Here is a 27,509-nt window from a genome sequence, read left to right on the forward strand (position 1 = left end):
ATTCGACCGTCTGGTTGAAATTATTCGATCGATTGAACTGTTTTTTTAAGATAAATCGGTTCGATCAACAATCCGTCTATAAAAACATTGTTATAAGATGAGTGTAGAAATATATATATATATTAGTACAAGTATGAAATGGTTTTATAATTTAAAAATAACATGCAAACATATGTATAACGATTATAGCATTTTTTTATTATCTTATGTCAAATTATTAATTAACATAAAAATAAGGTATAAATTACCTATTTCTACGTTAATAATAATAGACCCAAAAACTGAAACTACACCATCACGAAACTGAACCAAAAAATATCAAGTTGAATAAAATTCGTTGCAAAGAAAACTTTCCCCCCTTAATTCAAGGCTTGTTTTTCATATTTTTCAAAGCTATAAAACACAATTGAGATTTACTTTTATTTTTTAAAAAAGATTATGCAGAGGAAGGTTTATTTGTCTAGAACACTTTTGTCTCACCCATTTATTTTTCTTATCAAACAGTTGTATATATTAGAAATCACAATCGCAAATGAAAAGGTATATACATAGAAAAAAACCTTTATACACAAATATCCAAGTACGCGACTACGCGTATTGGAAAAATGTGATCAAATCGAGACTTGACTACATTATTGTCCCCTTCCCAAAGGAAAAGGCAAGAAACGAGAAATAACATCAATAACACACGTGTCAAGTATGATACCATAGGGCATTGCCCTCCATCTAAGATAAATGCTAACACATCAAAACTACACAAAATTTAGAGTTCTGTATGTAACCTTCATGCGCCTAGAACTGCATATATAATCATGGAAGAGGATTCGCCTCTTCGAATCGCCATTTAATATTATCATCTGCTAACAAGAAATGAATCACCAGGAGATCTCAGGGTATGTTTTACTACATAAAATCGAAAGATCCACTCTTTAATCGCTCCATACGAGCCTGGAGGCCGGACAACGCCTTCTCATCCATAGGAAGGATACCGCTCTGCGTAGGATTATTGGCACTGTGCCCTTCCGCCCCATATGGATGGCTAACATTTCCATTCACTTGTACCAGTGGTCGGTTCCTTGGCTCAGGATTCACTTGAGCTGCTGCCAATTGGATACTCTTCATTCTTTCCCTGATCGCATCCAATGTACCATTTGTAACTGCAGTTAAAGTAAATTATAAGGCGATCTTATTCTCACTGAAGCACGATTTGGCCATGCTCATAACTAGGATGCCAAAAAACCATATAGCTAGTCCACTTTTCAAGCCACTTAGAATTTTTATTTGTTTTCCACAAGCACAAGCACAAGCTGAGCGCTAACACGCTCAAACACACTTTCATGCCTGAATTATTTAATTCAAATTTACTAATAAAATGTAAATGATACATTGACTTCGACCCATATTTAAACATTTGATTCATAAAATTCAATAATTAAATTAAAACCACATGAATCAAGTTAGAATTCGAATTTCACACATAACAGCTTATTTTTTGAGCTTTGAGCAGGGCTAAAAAAAATTCAAGCTCAGGCTTGAATTTGAGAAAATGAGCAGAATTCCATTCGTTCATAAAAAATTGAAGAAAGGCTATATACCTGATGGTAATATGTCATTTCTTGACTCATCTAAATGCTGGAATACCAATTGATCAGATGTGGGACCTCTTGGTGAGACGGTATTAACAGGCCGATCATCAGCGTATGATGGTGGTAGAGTGAAGTTTGTGGGTTCGATTCTTGTATTTGTATTCATTGAATCATTTAATGAATTTGTATTTATAGGAGACAGAGCTCCAAATCTTGGAGAAGGGTTGAGTGTCACTGGGGGAGGAGTGGACAGGGGTACACTCGAAGGCGTCCTTCCCGCGGCTGCATTTCTCTCCATCTGCCAGAGAATGAGACTACACATCACAAAACGATGTTTAAACAATATTTTTAAATACCTTCTTTTAGAAAAAAATGAAGAAAACCTGTGATAAACCATCTCTAATGTAAGTTCGAAACGCGTCGCTGGCATTTTGCAGTTGAGAGAAAATATCAACCTGCGAGCAGAGTTAGAGATTGTAGTCAAACAAAATTTGAAATAAATTATAGAGTTAAAGGGAGATCTCTACGTAACTAATGTATGACAGACTAGAAGTTTTTTTCTGGTGTTGCAAACAATTTACCTGAGGATAGAGTTGTGTAATGCGATATAGTTCGTACAAACCAATTGAGCTAGTTTGTTTGTCACCAATTTTCTTAAATATTGCAGCCAATTCTTGCTGTTACACACGCACCAAGAGTTATATTGGAAAATACATGAGCAAAATAAAGGAGAAACCAACACGAAAAACATGGCTCGAGATCAGGTACCTTCAATTGAGCATCTGCAGAGTGCGTTGCAGGTGCTGAGTTATTGGCTGTCGAATCAGTCCAGTGAGTTTGCCCAAGAGGCCCAGATGGTGTCAACATTCTAGCAGCCGCCAAAGTCTGTAGAGATAACTTACAAATTAGTTGAAATGTTCAGGAACCGTATTATGAAGAGTATTCCATACATACTTGAAGATTAAGATCGATATAGGCCAGAATAATAGGTTGAGGTTGCATGTCTATCGGTACTAAGGAAAGGTGACCCTTTATGGCAGTTCCACGAAGCTTAACAAGCTCATGCATAACAGTTTTTACCATGCGAAGTGGTTTGTCATCAGCCCCAGCTCTACAGTAAATTCATTAGGCAAAGAGTAGTAAGAATTTGAGTGTGTGTAAACAATATACATTGGCTCACCCATAACATAATCAGCAAGCTAGGAAAACATGTTTTTGATTTAAGAGAGAAGTTAGCACCTCTTCCGTATTTCATCCATTCCTAGTTCTTGTAGATATATATGGATACTTTGAAGTATGCGATCAAGGTCTATGTCATATATTGTACTTTGCAACACCTATAAATATAATAAAGTGATGCAGATAAATCACCAGGTTTCAAACAAATAAGTACATAAACTATGTTTTCTGATGATCAAGAACATTAGTTTTGCTAGTCATGAAATATTTGATGCAAGAGAGCCGTTCATGACAGATGCTAAAATCACCAAATTAAACAACAAACATCACCTTAGTAAGTTTGATTAAACATTTAACAACCAAATCAGAAAATTTCTGATTTCTAATTACAAGTGACTCGTTTGCTGCTGGAGATGGCCATCTTGATGGATCAAGTGGTAGCAAGAGATTTATAAGCACGACAAAGGATGAAGTACGGTCGGCATTATCCTGAAGATCAAATATTAAGTATTTTAAGAAAACCTGCTTTTGCCTAGTAGATGAACTTTATTATCAAGGTTTACCAGAATCTTCAACATCAGAATATTCAGTGCTCTCAAAAGTTGACTGCCATCATCCATCTGTGGAACCCTTTCGTCCAAAAGCCAAAGCAACAGTTCTGTAATGAGACTATCAAGAGTGCTTTCCTTGACAGCTTGAGCAAGTGTCTTGTTCTGAAAAATCTGCATCAACAAGTGCAAAATGATTGATCTCTTTCCTGTCTCAATTTTCAGTTTTCTAAATTCAACGGTTCATATTTATTCACTCAACCAAGACAAAAACAGGAACGACGTGCAAAATTATGAAGACAAAGGAGAGCCTCTACCTGCATGAGAGTGTTCAGGACATATTTACAAGACCTTGATGAGGCACCATTGAGACTAAAGTCAAAAGTCTTCACTATCTGAAACAAAATATAAGAGATGTTCACATGGAATAAAAATAGGAGGCCCTGCCAAAAAAGGAAATAAACAAGGTGATTGCCTTTTTTGCTAAGCATGAGACCAGTCTATCAGCATCTTTCACTATATCGCCCATACTGCTGCCTTCAGGATCAGCAGTTGCCTGTGCCAATTCATGGCACACAACTTTCATTCCTTCAACAGACTGTAGACAAAATTGCAATTCATGAGTAAGATATATACTATACCTCAACTATTAAATGCTGTCAAAATTCAGATTGTACAGTCATGTAATCTAGATTACATCTTATATGCAGTGGGTCAAAGTTGACATTCTATCTAAGAGATTGTAGGCTCAATTAACTTAAAGGTACTTGATGCAGATGTTAAAAGAAACAAGAAAAGGCTAGGGTAATTTTTTGAAGCCGAATGCACAAATGACCGTAGCAATGCACTCCCAAATTAACATTCAAGGTACTCAAACATAAGAACCCAAAACAAACCTGCTCAGGTGAACCATAAGATATGATATCCAAAGCTTCATTCCAGTCTGTGGGACCCACACCAGAATATGTTTGATGGATTTGAAGTTTCTCTGCTTGAACTTCATGATGACCATAACTCTCCCTAGTATACAAAAAATTAATTATAAAGCAAACAACCAGTGTTTATTAAGAATATGAAGTGCTCAAGGTGAAGTGAATGATTATGTGTATCCTCCTTCAGATTGACCAAGATGAATAAAATCAGATACCTGTTTAATATTGGGACAGCCACAGAGCGAGCAACTTCCCCACTTTGCTCAGCTAGATCAGACCTGGAGGTCATCATACAATTACTAAGTTACCACACATAATAGAGTAAAACGATAGCAATTATGAAATAGTTTTATTTCATTTTAGGGAAACAAATTCCATCACCCAAAAGCAAACAAACGCTATCCTCATTTTCATTCTCTTCCCCCAAACACATTTCACCTCCTCATTTTCATCAATCCAAAAGATACAGTCATATAAATTAATTTTATTCAATATTTTCTCATATGATTTGAGTCATTTGACATTTAGAGTTGTAATTGTATTTGCTCGAAACAAAATTAAGCATATATTTTATTCATTCCAATTTAAGTGGATCACAAAAGCATTACTGAAGCATAAGAGCAATGATTTTTTTATTCCATAACCAAATACTGGGAAAGTGGGAAAAAATACTTCAGAAATGAAAGATATAAATGGCTAATTATATAAGATGCGACAAAAGTTTAATATGATGCAACAAAAGATGTAACCAGTAGCCATCCAATGAGGACGTAGGTACTGGTATTTTTATTTAGTGAACTTTTTCTTTAAGAGGATCTTTAATCATTCTAGGAAATATAAACTTAAATATTTCAAATGATTAGTCATTTTCTTCCATCATATAAACTTCCTCACCGATAAGGTCTTGCCACATCTACAGAGTTGAATGTAACTACTCTCAGAGTTATTAACCAGATATGACAACTCAAAAATTCAAATTCAAATAAACAAAAGCAACATACTTTATATACAACACCTTTATGAATAAAAAATTAAAACATACCCATTATCCCTCACTGAACGCCTTAGAGCAGCCCTGGCTTCCCCTGGCCTTCCTTCTTTCCTTTTCTCCATCTCCCGAGCCTGGGAATTGCAAGTAAACGAATTAACTATATGGCAGTAAGGGGAAGTGGGAATGAACAAATAATAGTAGATTGGGTAACAGTTAGCATAATAATGTACTAACCTTCCACTTAAATCGATCATCTAACATACTTCTTTGTGCTTCAGTAAGCTTACCAACATATCTCCAAATGTCTTCACCTGATGGACAAATTATTTACAAAAAAATTAGACACAGACTGGGTAAGGAAAGAGCAAAAGCAGTTCATTAGAAGAAAAAAAGCAAAGATCTCACTTGAATACTAGAGTTTAATATTCATGAGACTCCATTCTATTTTCAAAAGGTTGGTTCAGAAATGAATACTATCTATTTGTGACCAACAACTGCAACAAATTCTAAAACACACACAAATATATTTTGCAGGCTACCAGGAATTAGGCCTTCTTTTTTGTTTTGGGTGTGGTCAGGGTGGTGTTCAAGCACTACAAGCAAAATCTACCAAAAGAGCCCAAAGGATTAGGGACCAGTTCTAGATTAGTTTTTTCGGTAACCCAGAGAAACTGGGAGTGCATTGGTATGATATCTGGATTGCTAGTTGTCACAGACTAATCGATACTCATCTGAATAAAACACATCATATTGTTATTAAATGAATTTTCTGAACACTATTTATGAATGCATGATTGACAAATGACACTGTTTCCAAGTTAAAGCACTTGATACAGAAAACTCCGGTAAAATTTTCATTTTAGAAAAATATTTATTATTGGGTTGTGAATTAAGTTAAAGCACATATTTTGACACATTCAAGTTAGATTTGTCGACGTTTTTTTTTTCAAAAAAAAAAAAGTTTAGGTCCAGGCTCCAAGACTATAAAATTTCACGGATACTCAAAATAATGGAAAATAGATAGTTTCCTTTGTAGGTGTACCAGTAGTTTCATGATGATATATGAGGTTTTGTGCATGCTTGCGTGGCTCTGAAAGCACATTTAGAGAAGTCATCTTTCCGTTACCCAGTGCCAAAGGCTTTTTTCACAGCATAAAAACAGTGAATGAAATAATTTCTCTAAGCCGCCCAGTTTAATACCCGAAATTTATAAACCCTAATATTAATTGTATATGTTCCCGAGGCATTATATTGAAGAAAATAAAGTTGGAAAAGATGGGTGTGAACCGGATTTTGTAGTGCTTGACAATGTCGTGTTAGAATGAGCATAACTCCTCGAATTTAAATCGAAATGGAATGTTTTTTGGCTGATTAGCCTGAGACAGAAGACATATATGGGGCTATAGGGGGACCGGTGATATCATAGCTTTGGTCAGTGTGGATAAATCGTAATCCGGGAGAGCCGTGCCACACAGAACCACCTCGAGAGGAGGATGTCGGAGAGACCTGTGGCTAAAGCACGCCACTCCAGAGATTGGGTATCCTGTTATTTTTCCAATGTACAGAGATTGATCCAGATTCCATTGATCACCCAAATTTACACTGGTCAGCATTGCATTACATATTTATTTCAGATTCTATTTCTATCTTTTACAGTTTTACTGCTCCTTTTCATTATCGTCATTCATACTGGATAATGTTCACCGGTTTTCCGGCTATTGTCTTATTTTTATGTTGCTTGATGATTGATAATACGGGATCGAGTTTACTTCTTGGAACGGAAAAGAGAAATGTTAGGGTGGAACATCCGGATCCTAGGATTTTTTCATGCTTGTGATATAATTATCTTTTATAGATTATAAGCATGCCAACGATTTATCATTCATGTAATAAATATATGTATTTTGTTGACAGGCTGTGACCCGAAAGAAGTATGTATTTTTGTGGTTATTTTCTAGAGCATGCTTTTTTTCGCAGATAAGATATGTATTTTGGTATGATTCTGTTTCCACTGTTTGGATTGATAGTTGGCATGTATTATGTGTCTTTATATGTTCATATTTAAGAAGAAATGCAGCCAGTTTTCTTTTTAAAAAAAATGAAGGAACATGAGTTTAAAGCAATACATAAATTTTAAATTTGCCCGTATTTTCATCACCTTATAGGGTTGTTACGGGGCCCCACAGCAGGTCCTGTCTTAAATGATTAATCACCTTCTTCTAATTTCATCTCAAAAGATTAAGACACGGCTACACACTATAGGACATTGTTCATAATGAAATTTGCTTTTCTATTCGCATTAATAAAGATACAAAACTCACCAAGAATCTTATATCCAGTGGCCAAAGTATTTAGAGCAGCCTTCCTGGCATCACCATCTCGTTCAGCAGTTAAACTTGCGACAATTTGCAAGGATTTTAACTGCCCACTTATCTGATCATGGAATAAATAATGTATAGAATGTCTGACTAGTCGTGAATCAAACCTCAATAATCTTAAAACCTTACACAAGCCTTGTTAAAATATTACCTCAGCTCCATAATTATCCAGTAAGAATCCGACAAGGTCAGCACACTCAATCCGTGTCCTATTGTTTCTAGAACGCAAGCCTTCCAAAACATAAGGAAAAGTTTTTGTCGCAGAATACGTGTGGATTATTTGCTTCATCAGTTCCCGCATTTTCTCTCGAACTTTTTCAATGTTATGCCCAGACTGCAACCCATTAGCTATTGTGGTTAAGATGGGATTGGAAGGCAAACGGAATGCATAAAAACTAGATATTATAAATAAGAGTTACAGTCAAAACCGTAAATACAGATCAAAGGATTTCAAATAAATAGCCAACTTGATAACTAAAATAATTGCTACCTTTTCAACCAAGCAAGGAAGAAAAATGGCTGCCTCTGCTTCAGTCATTGTGTAGCCCTCATTCTTCAACATGTCCAGAAGTTCAGGTAGAAATTCCAGAACCTTATCCACATTTTCAAAGAACATGAAAGAAATCAAGTCAGTTTCCAAAAGTGGATGAAAAATCAGCATAATTAATAGGACACTCTAGCCTTTGGTATATATTTTAGTACGTTTAACAACATAAGGATTTGATCACTCATTAATAGTTCAAACTATTCTAACTTCTAAAAATTAGGCATGCACAAGTTTATTCGTTACAGAAAAGTTAAATATGATTTACTTCTATCAAGATTAAAATAAAGATCCATCGATCTAAGTAAGCCAAAATCTCCACACATCAGTATCGTGGCATCTGAAAGAGAGAAAAGTGAAAATTCGTAAAAAAAAATAAAAAATTAGGGGTGTAGCACCAAAGGTTCAAAACTAAAGAGCAAAAAATACTGATGGTAATTAAGTTTGACTCATTCAAAAAGCAAAATTACATTTTGACTTGTCTTAGTTGATTCAAATTTCTAATTCTGGACATATTTTCTCTCTTATTTTAATTTTGTATATTTAAAAAATAAATAAACTGTTTTTTGAGATGGTTTTTAGTCTGGCTGGTATATTATCCAGAACAGCATAAATCAAACTTAATGCATACACCACCAATCAAGTTGATGCTCTAATCATTACGGACAGGTTTCTGTGTAACTAGGTTATACCTTTAATAGGCACGATGTATTGGATTCACAGAACCGCATGACGAACCACTTCAGAAGTATATCCAAAACTTCAATTACCTCCGTTCTTATGGAGGGAAGAGCCTGCAACGCAGAAAGAATGCCATGTCAAGTTTGCCCAATCAGTAGAGATGTTAGCAGAACAACAAACTGACACTAAAAATACCTTCTGTAGCATCTCAATTCCATCAACTTGCTTCTTGAAGTCTGCACTTAACAGACGCCTATGCAAATCTTCTCGGACATACTTCATGAGATCATTCTAATGAAACATGAGAAGTAGTTAAAAATCCCAGTGATACTGATATCCTATACCTACATAAGAGACCTGATCAGGCTGTCATCCACTAAGACTACAAGGAGTTGCAAACTAAAAGACTGCAGATCAAAATGTAGGGTTTGAAAGAAGCACAATTTATCTTATCTCACTTCGGTTATCACGCTATTCGCAATTATCAATTGATCACAAGGGTAGTATGCAGCAGAAATCGGTATTATGGAATTTTTGGTTCACGATGATTATCGGTTGAAAAGTAAAATCAAACTTCAGAAAGTTTCCAGTATAAAGAGCCAAAACCAAGCAATAAATACACAAAAAGAAAGAGAATACCTCAAGATCTTGAATTTGCTCTAAACGTAATTCTTCAAACTTAAATCTGCGAACAACCATTCTCTCTCTATCATCCTGCACGAGAATCGGACAATTCATATCTGCAGCATGCACACAGATCACCAAAACTGCTGTGAACCAATTTTCAACATGTATACCTTATTTGAATCTTTGACATTGAGCAAAGCCTGCGACTGCAAGCTGATGTCTTGAACGGACATAATTAACTCTTGTCTTGAGCCCTTTGTAGAAATAGTTCTCTACACAGACAAAATTTGACTCAATCAGCATGTTACTAGTTCAAAAAATAGCACTTATCAATTGAAAACATACTGTAGGAGCGGTCTTGTTTCCATGTCGTGATGCACGATCACCATGAGCATTGGCCTTTCCAACCTTTGAGCTGTTTTTGGATGTCAAGCCAGAAGAAGCTGTCCGACCAGGCTCAAAACTTTCTGCATGCCAGCAAGAAACTAAGCACAAAAAGCAACTACAAGATACAAAACAACTCTTTCCTTCTCGGGAAGATAGGTGGGGAGGCTGGAGAATAATATACCTTGAAAAGCCCCATGTGGCTTTAATCTCTCAATGACAATAGCTAAGGCAGACCCTTGAATATCTCTCAAATTTTTTGTCACCTACAAGAAAAATATATGAGACCACACAACTTATCTCTGTGGGAAATCAAGGATCTTCCCCAGTAAAGCAGTCGCAATCCACATACCATTTCTTGTCCACAAATTCTCAATATTTCACTAAACAATGTTTCAGCAGCTTTACGAACATCAGCTGATTTATCCTGGCGGTTAACCAAGTAACGTGTCAAGTAAAACTTAAACAGATGAAAGCGAACAATGAAAATTTTCAAAAAGATAAACAATTTAGATGAAGAAATAAATACCGTCATAGAAGATGCAGAAGGTTTTAGCAAATGTATAGCATCAGGAAAATTAGTTGATCCGCTAAGTTGTCTAGATAACCAGTCAAAGAGATCCTTGCGCCCTTCCGCACCAAGCTTAGTGTCAGTAAGAGCAGCTGAAACATAAGGGACCTAAAGAAAAAGACATCCACATTATGAATATTAGAAAAAGTGCAAGGCGATAAAGGAATGAGAGAAGTTCTTTAGAGTCAACCATTTTATCAAGATGAACAGCAGCAAGCCAAGAGTCTAAGGTGCTCAGAGTGCACTCTCTCATTTGTTTCTTATTGTCACCAAGGCATTTCAAAACATCTGACAGAATGCCCTGCACGTGACCACATTAAAGTAGAATGAGAATCAAAACAAAGTTCTGAGAAAATTGATAACAGATGACAGAAAAATTCAGAGAAATGGACCTTGCTAGACTTCTCGATTGCCTGTCCCATTGCAGACGCAAGAACACCAATAGTGGACAAAGTTGTCATGATTAAGTTTTTGTTGCTGTCATGCAGACGGCTTCTTAGAGCTCCAAAAAGCTCTCCTGGAAGAAGAACAAATCAACACATATACATAGGAGCTTTGATATTTTATTGAATATAAACATTAGTTATACCAGTTCCAGTCGGTTGAATACGTCTGTTGGCCTCTTCCACAATTTTATTAACACTTTCAATGGACTCCAAACGGATCTAGAACAAAATACATTCAGTACTAGATGGCCCTTTAAATGGCAAACAAACTTCACAGAAATCACATCTGTACAGCATTATACCTTCCAGTCTGAACATTCAAGGCCTTTCAACAAGGAAGGGGTAATCTTTTCACTAATGTCTTCACGTGGTAGGCCATCTACCCCAACAGAAGCCAAGGATGATGTAGCATCAGTAACTTTCACAGTCTTCTTCGGAACTGCTGACGTCCCCTACAGATAGCAAAATAAAAAATGTGAAGCACAAAGTAACTGATTCAAGGGCGATGAGGAAGAACATTCAGCAACAAAATCTCACCTCAAAAGGATTTTTTTCACACTCAGCATCAAGCGCACTTAAAAGAGCGGGTTTTACATCTGAGAGAAATCCCTTAATGTCTAGTAAGGAGAGTATCCAGTCAGTACTGTAACCATTTGAATAGCATGAATAATATTACAAAAATCATGTATCACCTGGACCAACAAACTTGTGTAAAACACCGATAAGTTTAATAGTAGCATTTCTAGTGGCAGCAGCACTAGATTGTAAACCAATATCCTTGCAGAAGTCGATTAAATCCTGTAAAAACAAATAACACCAGATATTGAACATGTCTTTCGCACAAAACTGAAGAAAATAAAATCAGAATTGATAAATTTGTGTACAGTAGTAGCATGACAAACCTTCAGTTTAATATATGAAATACCAAAATCCTCAACGGCAGAAACCAACCACAATAGACCTTCACTCAAAACCTTGGGATTCTTGTGCTCTTTCAAAATTTTATATAGCTGACACCAAAGAAAAATATCCAGAAGAGTGGTCGTCAAAAGAATCAAAACCCTCAATCGAATTGCAACAAATAACTGTCGTGCATGCGTTAGTAGAAAATTAATCGCCAGTTCTACCATCGCACTTAAGAAAAATGACCCAACTGTTCTTAGTACAAAATTTATTTAATTCCCAAATGACTGATTATACACAAGTATAGAAATTATCAAGGTCTAGATACAATTTATTTTTTGATAGGAAACTATAATGTTATCAAGGTCTAGATACAATTAATAAAACGAAGCAAATAAGCTTCATTTTTTTTTTGCCACCCTTTCTTTCGCCATAGAAATGTATCTTCCACAAATATCAATTTGTAAATGGAGATGTTCGGATACACTCTCTGGAATTTGACCTTAAGTACAATAACTACCTTGGTTGAGTTTCTATCCTCAACACCCAGAACAAAAGGATAGAAGCTATAATCAGCCAAGGATCAACATATACCATCCAGAGGTATTAAACACTTGAGTACCTACATTCATATAACCTTTCAATTTAACCACTCAGTGTATTAACTTCAGGCACTAAACACTTGAGGTTTGAGCTATAATCAGCCAAGGATCAACATATATGATCCTGATGCTGAACTACATGCACTAACTTCATGTGTTCTCATAATTGTGACGAGAAAGTAATTGACGAGCTAGAAAACAATAATATGGATCATGAGTTTTTAACTCTTTCTTTCTTTTAGTGAATAGCAGAAACTGAAGGTGTAGCCCGTCAGCTAGTGGAGGGGCCAGAGACGAAGTATAAGGTTGGTATCAGTGGTGGTTGGGTCATGACGTGAAAGTCATTGAATGGGCTAGAAAACAATGATTAAGATTTACACGAGTTTTTAAGCTTTCTTTCTTTTGGCGAATAGCAGAAACTGAAGGTGTAGCTGGTCGGCTAGCACAATCTGTACAGATGCACACTGCTAGAGGAAGAGGGTCAGAGGCAAACCCAAGCCATGACACAGCTGGGTAACCCCAATAGCCCAAGAAATAAGCCCATGCTACAAGGTTTACAAATAAGATCCAAGGCCTAAGTCAGGGGAGCGAATAGTTAGTTATGCTGGAGGGATCAAAGCTCATCATTTTCCCTTTAAATTACCAAAAAATTCCGGAGGTCCAATAAAGTTCAATATAAAGCATATCTCCTTTTATTTGCAGTGTGTGGTTGAGGATTGAGTTATTTCCAGATCATTCTTGTGGTAGTGTTTAAATAATAGTGATCGTAACACACCCCAACAATCTTCTGACTAGATGAACAAAGAACACCACCAGTAATCCACTGCCTAGATAGAATTTTAAAACTTAAAAATAACAACTAAAAGAGAGCGAGAAGAGAGGGAGAGAGAGAGAGAGAGAGAGAGAGAGAGAGAGAGAGAGAGAGAGAGAGATCAGGCAAAAACATCCTAGACAACAGCATTTCGAAGAACGTACCCTCTCGAATATGAACCCCGGACCTACAGCTTCACAAAACGTAGTGAGACACTTCATGGCTTGAGCACGAGTCTTGATGTCAGCAACTCTTTCACTGATACCTGCCAACAATTTAATCCACTGCAGAATTCAGAAATTGGTGAAAACCTAAAGGTAATTTCAATTTGTAAGTTATATATGAGCAAAGAACAGAGTCGATCATTTGATTACAAAGAAAAAAAGATTGTTTGATTTTATAAATACCACAGGAAAACCATTTCTAGCTGTCAATAAAGAAACTACACAAGTGACAGCAATAAAGAAAAGTAATATAGGGGGAAAAGGCAAAGGAAGTATAGCGGCAAGGTAACATCAGCCAGATACATGATTAAAAGTAGCTTACCTAAAAGGCAAAGAACAACACATTTTTTTGGAAACTTTGCTGCAGTTGAAGCAACATGAGTGATGATATCGACAATCTGTTGCTGAACCTGCTCATCAACATCACACCAGAGATAAGCTGATTCATTCAAATGACAACATTGCAGTTATATTTCAAAAAAAAAAAGAACACAAGTGCAAGGATCAATACATACCTGAACATTTTTCTCGTTCCAACCAGGAACAACACAAATTAAACGGATCAATATCTCAACTGATGGATTGAGGTCGGTTATTGCTTCCACCTGCTCTTTGAAAGACACAATAGCTGCAAGCAACAATTTATAAAGTACATATCAAATTATCAATACCATGCTTTACTCGGACAATGAAGAAGTCTACTTGTTAATCACTTTGAGATATCATGACAGTCAAAGCTATACAACGCTTACGCAGGCCAAAATTTGAAAACACTAACTAATTAAAGTCAAATCAAAAACCACATTAGATAAGCAGTTAAAATATAAATTTTGACAAATAGAATTACATCGTCATATAAGAATACCCCAGCATAGGTGAAGTGGCATATTTTTAGGAGGGAAGAGGCAAGAGAGGATGTGGGCTGTGAAGTGGACCAAGGGAAGTGTTGGGAGAGTTCTGGGGAGTTCCATTCCTTCTCTGTTTTTGTTTACTATTATTTTGTGGTCAAAACTGTCTGGGCAATACAAAGCAAACCCCGGATGGTATTAACAACAAATAAGACTCCAGTCCATAACTAAATATGAAACCGAAAATATCTTAAACTCCATGTGCTTCCCGATCCAGCTAGAGGCCAAAACATAATCATGTCCCAGCATTCGTCAAGCGATTATCTTCTAGATTGTCAAAAATCCTCCTATTCCTCTCTAACAAATACAATGAACTACAACCGTCCAAAAAATTTGACCCCACCTGCCAAGGTCGCGTCCAAGATCTACTGCAAATAATTCCTCGTTGATCTCGGAGCTACCCAAACCAGACCCAACTCATCCAATGCTTTGAACCAAAGGTAGCTCGTACAAAGGCAATGAATAAAAATGTGATCTTGAGTCTCCACCTTTTGCCAACATAACACGCACCATTTCATGCAAAGAGAGCATGTGAGCCACCTCTCTTGCATCATCTCGCAAACACGACATGATAAAGAAAAAATGAGGGAAAGCCACAATCCGAAAAGAAAGACTCGGAGACAGATTTAACTAAAAATATCCCTGAGGTATCCCAAACCCATTTTCTAACATCTGCAGTTCCTTCAACCAAACTAAGCCTCTCTAAGGACCCTAGAAGTTCGCTCAAACCGTTCACTTCCTTATCACTAGAATCCCGACGAAAGTACAGATCCCAAGACAAGAAATAAAGAAATGGAAGAAGTGTCAAAATGAATAGAATAGGAAATAGGATTATTACGAGTCATAATAATCTTAAATAAAGTTGGATAAAGATCCTGAAAGATGAATCCCCCCCAAACCAACTTGTCCTCCCAAAACCTAATCTTGTCACTCTCTTTTACTATAGGCCTCGCTGACGAATGAAAAGTCGGATAAATCCTAGAAATAAACTTCCATTGACTCCTGAATGTAACATTCGTTGCTAGGCGCACATCCCACCCATTTTCCTGCACCCCTATTTGCTCACTATAATATTCTTACAATAGCAAAGGGCAATATAAATACAAATGGGAAACCATTGGAAGCAAAATTAGCAAAAAAATTGGCCCAAAACCTTCAAAATTAACTACCAAAGCCAATAACATGACTAAAGAAGAAATTCCTGAAAACTTAGAGATTAAAGTACAAAAGAAAAATGTCAAAACATTAATTCAAAGAAGTGGACCTTCAAGTCGCTCTTTCCAAACAGCACTCTTCAACTGAGAAATTGTATCTGACTGTATAAGGGATCCTAATCTGTTTTCAATCTCTTCCAGACTCATTTCAGCTGGCTGTAAATCAAGAGACACGAATCAAATAAATGAAATTGCGATATCATATATGCTAGCTAGCATTACAATAAAGCTATAATGAGATGAGGGCATGCCCATTAATTACCTCTACATCTTCAGGTTCTGCGGTTTTTGAAACTTTTGATTGTCCTCCTCCGTCACCTTTCTTGGTAGAAACCGATTTACTGGAGGTACCTTTCTTGACAACAGGCTGAAAATTCGGAAGAAATGCAATGAAAAGGAAGAGCAAACAACCAGTAATTAAGTGACAGGAAGAAATCTCAGAACCAAGGGAGATAAAACAATCATCAACCAAGTACAGAATGAAGAAACACATTGAGGTCCTTGCGCTCCCCATTTTTCTCTTGCAATTTGTATTGGAAACCCACCAACAACAGCCAATAGGAAGTGAGAATTGGGTTAAGAAAGAACTTACAGCTGTATGAATAGGTTTTTTCCCACTAAGCATACTGGCTGCTGATCGTCTAACAAATCCATCAGAAGCCTGCGGCAATAAAATAGACAGAACGTAGGATCCAACAACCTTGGTAAAATCAGAACATCAGCACACAGAAAGGGATTAGATTAATAATGCATACGGAATGATAAAGAGGGAGCATCTAAAGTTCAATGAATTAGTAACAATAACTAGGAAAGTGGATGATAAACCCCCTTCACATGCGTACTAGATGAGTATTTAGAAGTGTATCATTAAAAATGCGACAAATTGGTATTGACAAAAAAAGAGTAGCCTAGAGCATGAGCTAAAAACACAGGGTGACGAACAACATGAACCCAAAATTATTAAAAGAACACGTGACAGAATAGACAAAGTTCATAGGCCGTTCCGTGACAAGCTAAAAGATGCACAGACACACAGTTCAGATGCCACCTCAATTTGTCTTTCATACATACTAATATTTAATAACATGGGAGTCTATTTGACTTTTCAGTTTTGATGAAAATGTATGCCATTGAGCAAATAACTGATGACTGATGAGGCTATAATAAATATGTGATGAAACAAGTAAAATTGCAAGTATTTCAGATGTGTCAATTCTAGAAATAATTTAAAAAACCACATTGAAAGCTCCCGTAAGTGCAACATATGCTGACCTCGATGGAAGATAGACTTCTCCCAGAAGATGGGTTGGCAGCTGGCATTATTTTTGAATCCATATAAATGTTAAGACAATGCGACCAAATAAAAAACAGAATATTATGCCACTCATGACAGATAACAAACATTAAATTCTAAACCTGAGCTTGGAACAGTGGATGGATCCACTGTCGATCCTCCAATCATTTCAGATAATTTCTTTTTCCTAACATCATCGAGCTTTTCCAGCGACTTTTCCAAAGGTCTCATACCAACCATCTAAAGAAAGTAACTGTGCATGTGAGAAAAAAATTAATCAAATTGATAGATCGAGACAGAAACCCCGAAGAAATACCTTAGCAATAGATGACAATGCAGAGAACGCTGCATCCCTCACTTCAGGTGTTCCGTCATTTAGGCACTGCAGTTAAAAGTCATTTTCTCAAAATCAAAATTACAAAATTTGATTATTCACACCATCCTTCATATTCTGTATGTGTAGCTTCATTGATGTCAAAAATCAAGTTCATGAGCCATCATACTCTATTTAATTTTAGGCATACAAATTTCAAACCCATGCTTACGCGACGACAACTCAATTTCAAATTGAGCAAGAAAGATGCAATAACTGAAGCAAAATTAAACTAAATTAAAACACAGTAGTCAGCATGTATGGCAGTCAAGTTGTGATGCTATTTACTAACCTCCATGCAGATTGGAACATATTCCTTGTGCATTTTAAGAATAGCAGCCTTGTTACTTGTTTCAATACAATAGGTAACCCAGTTCAACGTCAATGATCTAACATGAGGAACTTTATTTTTTGTTGCTGTCTTTACATCTGTAACAAAACAAGTTGTGGTCAGTGCCTTTTCAATTAGTCCAAACACTTAATGATTAGACACCCAAAACTAGCACCAGTCTTTGTTTTTATGCTAACCCGAGATAAAATGCATCCTGAGCAAAATAATAGGCCAGACTGTTAAGAATTTACAGGAAAGAGTAAATGACAATGGATTTCCCACCAATCAATTGAAAAGTCCACAACATAACATCGACTATCAACATGAAAGGTCAGTGCCTTTTCAATTAGTCCAAACACTTAATATTTAGACACCAAAACTAGCAGCAGTCTTTGTTTTTATGCTAACCCAAGATAAAATGCATCCTGAGCAAAATAATAGGCCAGACAGGTTAAGAATTTACAGGAAAGAGTAATGACAATGGATTTCCCACCAATCAATTGAAAAGTCCATAGCATAACATCGACTATCAACATGAAAGTCATACTTTCACCAAGACCTTGCTTACTTTAATAACATGTCAATGCACCCCCGAGAAAATTATGAAACATCTCTAAAATGGTGAAAGTTTGGAATGTAGGATGCCCAAGAATGAAACTGGAAACTGACATAACAAGAGTAGGGAGAGTAGGATGGCTAATTCTCCAAGACCCACTTGATAGATGGATCAAGGTCCTTTATTACTGCGACAAATGAGAGAGAGACAAGCTACAAAAAGCTTCATTCCCTCACTTTAAGTATCTCTCTCTTCATTCTTGCAAGCATTTTCTTGGCAGTAACTTTCTGCAATGCTACTATCTTTAGAAGCGGCTACCGAAACTTCTGAGGCTTTTACTTATTATCAGGATAAAAAGCAAAAACCTGTCTACAGATCCAATTTTAAGTTGCCAAATCAAACTCACTAAAGGCTTAGTTGAAAATAAGAAACACAATTTGGCATGAAATCAATAAGACCATGTTTTATTACAACAAATGACAAAAATGGAATTTTAAAGAACTACAAAAAGATGTGACCATGGTATAAAATAACAGCCCCACGATAATGTATAGACATGAGAACACTATAAATTGTAAAAACAGGAAAAAGAGTGAAAAGAAAGAAAATTGACATTATTAGTACTCGTAAAAGCAATGCAAAGTCAATCAATCTTAAAAGGTGATGTAAAATGTGATGACACGAAAGCATCAGGAAAATTTTACAGAAAACATTTATTTAGGGTAAAACATATTGAAAATGTAAGGCGTGCCTTCAGCAATGTCTGAAAGATTTAAGCATCCAGACTGGTGCATTGCTTGAAGAGTTTGTGTAAGTGCCTCCACCAAAGTTGGTTTCTTCTCCTTAAGTTTTTCCTATACATAAACAAGAGCAAAGTTCCAGTAAACCAGTGCAACAGTTATAGAATCATAATTTCATCATCAACCAAGTGTTTCAGAAGTTTGCGTCCAGTCTAAAGGCACAAGTACCCTCACCTAAGAAAGTTTTGATGTTGGCACTCAGATGCAAATTTATAAGTTGTTACTTCTATAGTCCACCCCTCATTTTTTAAAGAAAAAAATGGATCAATACTTAGAGAATACAATCATTCATGGGTAGTATTTTGCAATAATACAGATGCAGAATACAATCATTCACCTCTCATGACTGCATAGAAAATTAAACGTTCATGGGCAGCATTTTGCAATAATATTTTCTATGACATCCCTCTACCCATCATGTCCAGCGTTGCAGTACATAACTTTGACATCAAATCAATGCAGAAGTATAATCTAACCAGCAATATGGGCAATAAGACACGAGAATTGCTTGAGAAATGAGTTCTTAGACCCCTTGAAAGATTTCCCAGAGCTTGTATTGCTTCGACTGCAACAGCAATATTTACATCTGTAATAATCTGCGAAGTCCAAAAAAAATTTTATTCAATAGGCACATCAAACTTCCAGGCATGGCAAGTTCAAAATTTATGTTACTGCAAAAGAATATTGCAGTGAAAACAAGAAATAGAGCAAGTCAAAATACCAAAATGACTAGAGATATAAAGTGTATACAGAAACAATAGAGATCTGATATGGTTCATAAGAAACAAAAAACCGACCGATTTGAGAATTTAAGAATTGGTAAAGCTGAGATCAGATTACCAATGAGAAGGATTTATACCCTTTCCATTGCTAAAGGTGTTTCAATTGACACCATAGCTGTATGTTTAAACAAATTTCAGTGCCAATTTGAGACAGGGTGAGCAAATTGTGCCACTATACTAATGCAATGTGTGTTTGATCCAGGCTCTCCTGCATTTAGAATTTCTTTAATTCTTTTTATCCAAAACCTCAACACTACGAGAGCTTACACTCTCCCTTCTGCACTAACTTCTCCATCATTGTAGACATCCCTCAACAACCAAAATATCTGTCCTCTGAATTTCAAATATAAATCAATTGCACTTTTGCAGCAAAACATAAAAATAAACACATTCGATGTCATTGTCCATGCCCGTGATCACCACATAATTTTAATCCTTTTCTGCTTTGCCATCATTGGCTTGCATGTACCAACAGCATAGTCTTCTCCATCACCACAGATCTTTTAATCAGCTTCCACCTCTATTTTAATCACTATGATTCAAACCACTGCCTACCACATGTTTAGAAAAGTGGTGCTGAAGAATGCTCCCAGAAACCATATGATGTCAGCAGCAAACCTCCAGCAATCCAAGAAATAAAAGCGTCAATGTAAAAATAAAGAATAAAAACCAAATCTAGAAGCTGTGACATATTTTTTTTCTAATAAAGTTGATGTGCATAAACCTACATATGACCAAACGAGTTTGCTATAGCTGTGGTTTTCTCAGAATCTACATTCATAAAATTAACTTAGAAACAGCCAAACAGGTAATATACAGTCTTCTAGAAAACATACATGATCAACTAAGTAATCACCGCTTATCCACCACACAATACCAGACAGTTTTTTGAGCTGTTACAGTGAGTTAGTTATAACACAACACAATGTGAAGATTGGAAGGCAAAATTGACTTTGGAAGGTCGGAAACAAAGTGATAATTAGAAGATTTTGCATCTGGTGGACATCTTTTGAAGGACAAATCAGCAACAAACAACAAAAACCCAATACTTGACGTATCATCACAAAAAAAAAATTGTATTTCTACAAAAAATGAAGATAAAAAAATTTGCAGAAAAATACTTGAACAAAGTGGGGTAACAACCTTTTTTAATGTTCGACAAACTTCTGAAAAATCTCCGGGAGCAATCCGTTTTGTGGATGCAAGTTTGGTCAATTCAGCAACAGCCTCTTTTCTCTCAGACCATTTAGCAGCTTTCTGAAAAATAAATACAACCATTACACTTAAATAACAAACAGTAAAAACAAAAACATTGACAAGATATGTCCTTCAATAACCAATGATTTAAGAGAGGGTCACTTACCACTCCTTCCCAGAATCCAGACTTATCCAAAGGTGTAAGAATTTCAACTGGATCAACAAGTTCATACTCATCTATCTCCAGAGGAGCTGACAGAAAACACATGCATCAGATCATGGACAACAAAAGGGTTTCATAATTCATCTCAATGTACACATACTATCATCTACAGCTACTTCAGCAGGGCCAGCTCCCGCGACCTCGGAAGCAGTTTCTACTTCTGGCTCCTTGTCTTGCTCAGATCTGATAAATAACATAACAAAGAATAAAAACTTTGAAGAAAAAACCAAAGAACGATCTTCACCTCAAAGTGCAAAAATCAAATCCGATAGCAAAGAATTAGTCACAAGTTGGATGTCTGTAACAAAATGCTAGGAAATAACACTGTAATAGCCACAACTAATTCAGCTGCAAGGAAGTGCGGAACATAAAGCAACGAATTTAGAAGTAGAAAAGAACCAAGATCAAACAAGGGGAATGGCACACAAGAATGCATGCCCAACAATCTCATCTGTACCACTGAACAACATCCAATTCATAAACAACATCTACTTATACTAGAAATCAAGAGGTGCCACCTGATATTCTAGATTAATCTGAGATCCATTTGTTCTTATATAGATATTGTGTGACAGACTTTGCAGATATAAATAACTATTCACAGAAAACAATCAGGAGAAATTCCAATACATGTGAAATGACATAAACTTCATTGTGGTGGATAGGAAACCATCACCTTATTTTACGGGTCGGTTTTGCAGTCCCAGTGACATTAGCGAGCTCAGCCTCCAACTCTTTTTTCTTAATATTACAAGAGAATACAAAGATATGAATACTTCTCGCAAAAGAGGAATAAATGCGAGAGAAGAATCTAAAACAACTTAACAAAAGCATACCATAGTATCACGCATCTTTTCAAACAATATCGACTTGACAGGTTCCTTTCCAATCCAACGACAAAGCTCTAGTGTTAGCCCCTTTGAAGAAGCGCGAACATTCTGATCTTGATGATCAAAAAGTTCAGGAAGCATTTTCAATAATTTTTTGGGTGGCACTATCTTTGTCCCAAATTCACTGATTCACCCAACCATGTGTCAATGTAATGAAGAAAACCAAAATTATGAAAATATTTAGAAAAACGCTGTAACAGCTATCATGTGCACACCTTAAAGCTTGAAACATTACATCTATTGCAGGCACAACTGCCTTCGCAACTTTATTTTTTATCGCTTTCTCCATGGCATCCTACAAATAAACAGAGTTCATCCAATTAGAATACTCCGTTAACATCTATCTATTACCTTCTGAAAACAAGAACTAAATCTTAACGAAGCCACACGAAAAAAGGTGTTAAGGTAGATTCACGCTTGCTAAGGGTCAAGCGAATCAAGTGTTGGAGGCTAGTTAAGGAAAGATTCTGATATCATATGGAACACATACTGCAATATTTAACAGATTCGATCTTGTTCACAACCTGGTTTCCAAATAATAAAACTTGACTCGTGACTCAGATAGTGAATGTGAAAGCATGGAAGATAAGGACCAATCTTAATCAGACATTCTTTTATCTAAGCGTAATCGTATTAGAGACATGAGGAAAATCTCCAGCCAAGCTCTAAAAAATCACAAACGGCCAGTCTCAGTTCTTCCCTGCTTATTTAAGTCCTTAACAATTCTCGATCATGTTGTAACAGCTGAATTGCTTGTCCTAATTATCAAATGGAAAACTAAACCCCATAAACTAACACATATCACCTCTTTCAGCAACTAATCCATTTTGTTCTTACTTCATCCGTTATCATGCATGTTACATGCACTCACCTTCATCTGATATTCTGAACCCTTTTACAACAGAAAATATGAACAGGTTATGGAATAAACAAAGACACTAAGCTTTCCAATTCAGTTATATAACAATCAGACAATATTGCAGAGAGTTTGAAACATTAAAGTAAATTTGTAATTCCAAAAACTCAAAGCAATTGTCACTATAAATTTGAGACGTACAAGGAAAGCATCAACAGCCTCCAACTCAACCCATAGCATAAACGCCGCTTGTGCCTTCTCCACTGTCTTAGGTCTTCCTGTAAGACATTTGGCCACAATTGCATCGCATACCTCTTTCCCATACCTTAGCCGAATGAGAAAAAGTAACAAACTCAGCAGCGTCAATATTCCGAAACCCCAAATTTAAAACAAGTCAATTCAACACATAAAATAACGCAGCAATAATTTATCAGAAAATCACCTTCCAGCATCTGCATCTGCTGCTCTCAAAAAAGCAATGAGTGCATCGAGAGCCTTCTCCTGCACCGGAGCATTAGAATCCGCCACCAACTTCTTGAAAAATGGCCCTAAACCAAAAAATTCAAAAATGAAAAATTTTTAAAAATATTTGAACACCAGAATCCCTGGCATTAAGCCTCCACATTCATCCATTCATTAGAAAGAGCAGCTATAGGTATACCAAACATCACAAACCCAGATCTATAGCAAGAAGCAATCGATATCCTCACCGAATTCTCGAAGGCGCGGGTCCTTGGGATCCGAGATGGAGTCGCAAACAGCGGCCAAATCGATATTCGCATCGTTTCTCACTTTCCAATTCTTGTGCGTTAATCGATCCTCCCATGGCAATTTCTTCGCCTCCTTCAATAACTTCTCATCCTCCGACATTTCCTACTGTATAGATACACCCTGAGATGTGAATCTACAGAAGATCCCCTGTAGGACTATTCCTGCTATTCGAATCACGCCGATATTAACCTCCGCCGGGCGCCGGCAATTCTCGGATGAGGGTCGGGTGTGGTGGTGTGTAAAGAGCGGAGCGGTATGATTTCGAAATGTGGGAGAGAGAAGAGAGAGAGAGGGGCACATATTATTTATTTGTTTTACGTTTTGAAAATAAAGAGAGCCTCTTCAGCGCGTGAATTTCACCGAAGCATTGAGCCTATTGCACATCCGCGTACACTAAAGGCTCGGAAACGCGCGTGGATGAGTAGATTCACCGTTACCGTTGAGCGGTGTAATTTGAAGGCAAGGTCGGGCCCAACGCGAGTAGGAATATTAATGTGTGGTGGGTGTAAATTGCGTTATGCTCTGTAAACCGTCGATTTCGATCATTAATGAACTTAAGTAGATCTAACGGTATTATACTACTTCTATCGAAAGATTGGGATGGCGTTAGCACAGCAGATCCATTGTGGGGAGAAAAATATTAACGTCTGTCATTTACCTTTTTTTAAGTTGGTGACAGCCTGCGTTCTTTTTTTTTAGACCGATTCGTTTTTATTTTTTATTTTTGGTAAAAAAGCGTTTGAATTTAAATGAATATGGCCATATTAAAGTTCGTAACGACTAAGATCGACCAAAAAAACTGTGGTAAATATACTGATTTTCAAAATAAATGTATTATCTGACTGACATGTGAGTCCGAGTGATTTTATATGGAAACTTAAAAACGAAATATAACTAAGGTCATCGATTGTTTTAAAAAAAACATAGTGACAAGTACATATATAAATATAACTAGTAGGACATCAAAGTGTTTGTTACGATATGAAAATTCAATAATAGTAATAGTAATACTAATAGTAATAGTAATAGTAATTAGGATTGGCAAAATTTAGAAAATTTCCAACCCTACTCGATTTTTAACCCATTTTTGTTTCGAAATTTTTCCGTACCGAAATTTTCTTGATTCAAGTGGTCGGGATTTTTCTCGACCTGATCAATTTCAGGATCGGATCGAGATAGATAACTATACCCGGCGGGATTTTCGACCCGATCCGAATATATTAATAATATTTTTTAATTAAAAAATAGATTTTTTATAATTTTCAGTTTTAAGATTAATGTTTTATAATTACTTACCATATAATTATTTTTTATCTTTATCTTTTTTAATATTAATTAACATTGAGTTATAATTTTTATTTTTTTATTATTATGAATAATTATATGTTTTATTGTATTAATCAAGTAATTATTTTAGTTTATTTGTAATGTACAAAGAATATTTTTTAGTTTTTAATGGTTATATACAAAGATATTTTAATTTATTTGCAATGTACTAAAAAATTGTTTGAATTTTTTCATAAATTTTTTTAAAAAAAAATTTCACAGAATTTTTAAACAAAATATTGTTCGGGATTATCCTCTTCCGATCCGACGGGATCCTGAACATTCGGGTCTCGACACTTCTCGGGTGCGGGATCGGGAGAAAAAAATATATCAATCTTATCGAGACGGAAATCGGGTAAGGGGGTTACGGGATGGGTCCCGACCCGATCTCACCCCTGATAGTAATATTAATAGTAAAAATAAAAATAAAAATAAAGAGAATAAGTTTTAACATAATGTTGATAACAACTTTAAAAACAATAATAAAATAAAGAGGGGATAAAGATTTGGTAATTTGATGGACGTGGAACGAAAAAAAAAATTAAAATTTTAATAAATATATATGGATGTTGATGACGATAATTTAAAAAACAAGTTACTTTAAGCTCCAAGTGCAAACTAAATGAATGAATTTTTTTATATTATTATTTAAATGATAGACGTAATTAAAAATATGAATATAGTAGTTTGTTTTCCTCGAATGATGATGATCTATGAAATTTGAATAAAATTGCTAAAAATATTAGTGACTTTCTGGAATGATACAAATAGAGATAACATTGTTCTATATTTTCTATATAAAAAAAAAAAGCTTATTGATAAAGCAATTGATAGAATTTTGATGTGTAAAAAATAGAATTTATAATTGGAATTGAATTTAAATCTATGGAATTAGAATTTTATTTTGGTGTTTGACAAAAAGTTCAAATATATTTTGAAATTTGATGATATAAAATTTGAATAAATGATATTTTATAAGAAAATTATGAAGAAAACCTACAATTTACCAGTAAAGTATATAAATTTATTATTTAAAAAAATTATTGTTTTATAAATTCAAATCACATGAAATTCAACCACTTTTATTAGAATTTCACTTAAATCTCATCAAATATCAATTTCTTTTTGAAATCTCATTTTGTCAAACACTAACACTGTGTTTGGATCACCGAAATTGGACGGGATTTGGTGGGATTTGGAATTGAAAATACCGTTTTAGTGTTTGGCAACTTGATATTTCAAAACAGGATTGGTATTTGGTGGGATTATTGAATTTCAATTAGTTAAGTGAAATCTTGACAAAATTGGTCGGATTTCACGGGATTTCACGGGATTTGAGTTTATAAAGTAATAAAATTATTTTTAAAAATAAATTCATATACTTTACTTATAAATTTTAAGTTTTTTTTTATAATTTTTTATAAAATATCATTTATCCAAAATTTATACTATCAAATTCCAAAATATATTTTAACTTTTTGCCAAACACAAAATGGAATTTCAATTCCATAGATTTTAAAATCCAATTCCAATTCCAAATCCAAATCCAATTCCAAATTTCATTTTTTAGACATCCAAACACACTGTAAGAATTTCAAATCCTATCTAATTCCAAACATAGTGTAAATCTCAAATACAATATTGTATGGTATTACTTATTTATTCCAACATCAAAATATATATATTTTATTGATGGTTAAATATTTAAATAACTTCCAATTATAAATATAACTGTCTCTTATAAATTTTTTTGCGATATCAACGGATTACATCTAATCCCACCACAACTATTGCAAAATTCTTGTACGAGAATCTAACAAATCACAATTATGAGAACCGAATGACATAAATATTAAAATATTATAATTTTTAATGTTAGTTCCATAAATTTTTTATACTTCCACCGATATAAATGTACATTTCGTTTTATTTTAAGTATTTTAAAAAATTATTTTTAAAATTATAATTTTTAATCTTTACTATATTATTAAGTATGAGTATCCTAAAAAAACTGTTTTTGGTGTCATGACAAATTTTCTTAAATTTTCTGATTATACCCCACACTGCCCAAAAAAAAACTATCGTGTCTCATTTCCTCGCACTTTCTCTTCGGTTTTTCTTCTAACCTCTTTTTTTCTCTTCCATTTTTTCTTCACTGTCAAATTATAATTTCCTCAACCTGCACTTTATCAAATTGGAGTTTTACCAAATTATATATTTATTGGACACGCATCGTGTGTGCCACGGTGGCTTGTTTACTATAATTTATGCAGTTATAGACGGTGAAAAATAAAATAATTGTATTGTGTGGAAATATATAACTGGGACAAAATATATTTTATTTTTCAGAAAAACACGTTAAAATCGTAATTTTATTTGTTTGAGCCGCAAGAATTTTAAAACAATGTCCAAGAATACAAGGAAACCTTTGCCCGTGTTCGAGCTGAATCTTGTTTGGGCTAAGGCCCAGATAAGTAGAATTCAATGTGTAAGCTTCGAAACATATTAGGGGAGAACTCAAGGCCCATCAAATAAAGTTGATACAGTTGCAGCCCACCTCATTCAAGGACGTGGGGACCAA

The 27,509-nt window shown here is 35.3% G+C and overlaps 1 protein-coding gene across 2 annotated transcripts; it reads right to left on the reverse strand.

Annotated features, from left to right (window-relative positions):
- Positions 1–549: 549 nt before the first annotated feature.
- On the reverse strand, positions 550–23,894 carry LOC140891591 (protein MOR1). 2 transcript variants are annotated; one of them, XM_073300171.1, is made up of 54 exons: positions 23,542–23,893; positions 23,274–23,379; positions 23,033–23,156; positions 22,191–22,270; positions 21,922–22,099; positions 21,762–21,826; positions 21,186–21,268; positions 21,029–21,114; positions 20,809–20,922; positions 19,360–19,479; positions 18,835–18,937; positions 17,489–17,625; positions 17,140–17,205; positions 16,946–17,063; positions 16,802–16,842; positions 16,122–16,190; positions 15,792–15,896; positions 15,580–15,685; positions 13,923–14,035; positions 13,730–13,817; positions 13,348–13,448; positions 11,770–11,877; positions 11,560–11,665; positions 11,405–11,484; positions 11,170–11,319; positions 11,011–11,086; positions 10,814–10,938; positions 10,612–10,722; positions 10,380–10,529; positions 10,203–10,277; positions 10,035–10,116; positions 9,812–9,933; positions 9,637–9,738; positions 9,479–9,553; positions 9,035–9,130; positions 8,851–8,952; positions 8,105–8,206; positions 7,766–7,948; positions 7,558–7,669; positions 5,471–5,547; positions 5,288–5,367; positions 4,461–4,523; positions 4,210–4,333; positions 3,789–3,911; positions 3,631–3,708; positions 3,329–3,487; positions 3,096–3,254; positions 2,826–2,923; positions 2,541–2,697; positions 2,355–2,471; positions 2,168–2,263; positions 1,970–2,041; positions 1,596–1,884; positions 550–1,157 (listed from the first exon to the last, which is right to left on the reverse strand). In XM_073300171.1, exons 1-54 carry the CDS (start codon positions 23,699–23,701, stop codon positions 904–906), a joined length of 6,066 nt encoding a protein of 2,021 aa, XP_073156272.1. In that variant the 5' UTR covers positions 23,702–23,893; the 3' UTR covers positions 550–903. The 2 variants fall into 2 exon arrangements, with proteins under 2 accessions (XP_073156272.1, XP_073156273.1); XM_073300172.1 differs by lacking the exons at positions 2,541–2,697; positions 2,826–2,923 and having other exon boundaries at positions 23,542–23,894.
- Positions 23,895–27,509: the final 3,615 nt, after the last annotated feature.

The sequence above is a fragment of the Henckelia pumila genome, chromosome 3 (assembly GCF_033568475.1).
Source record: "Henckelia pumila isolate YLH828 chromosome 3, ASM3356847v2, whole genome shotgun sequence".
NCBI classification, from domain to species: Eukaryota; Viridiplantae; Streptophyta; class Magnoliopsida; order Lamiales; family Gesneriaceae; genus Henckelia; species Henckelia pumila.

What these genes read in the sequence shown, in the direction of transcription:
- LOC140891591 (XM_073300171.1), bottom strand. Translation starts at nt 23,701, where the DNA reads ATGTCGGAGGATGAGAAGTTATTGAAGGAGGCGAAGAAATTGCCATGG. An exon ending in TTTGTCGAACATTAAAAAAG is followed by an intron (nt 19,480 to 20,808) that starts GTTGTTACCCCA and finishes TGGACTTCGCAG; the next exon opens with ATTATTACAGATGTAAATAT. An exon ending in GAAACAAGACCGCTCCTACA is followed by an intron (nt 9,739 to 9,811) that starts GTATGTTTTCAA and finishes TTGTCTGTGTAG; the next exon opens with AGAACTATTTCTACAAAGGG.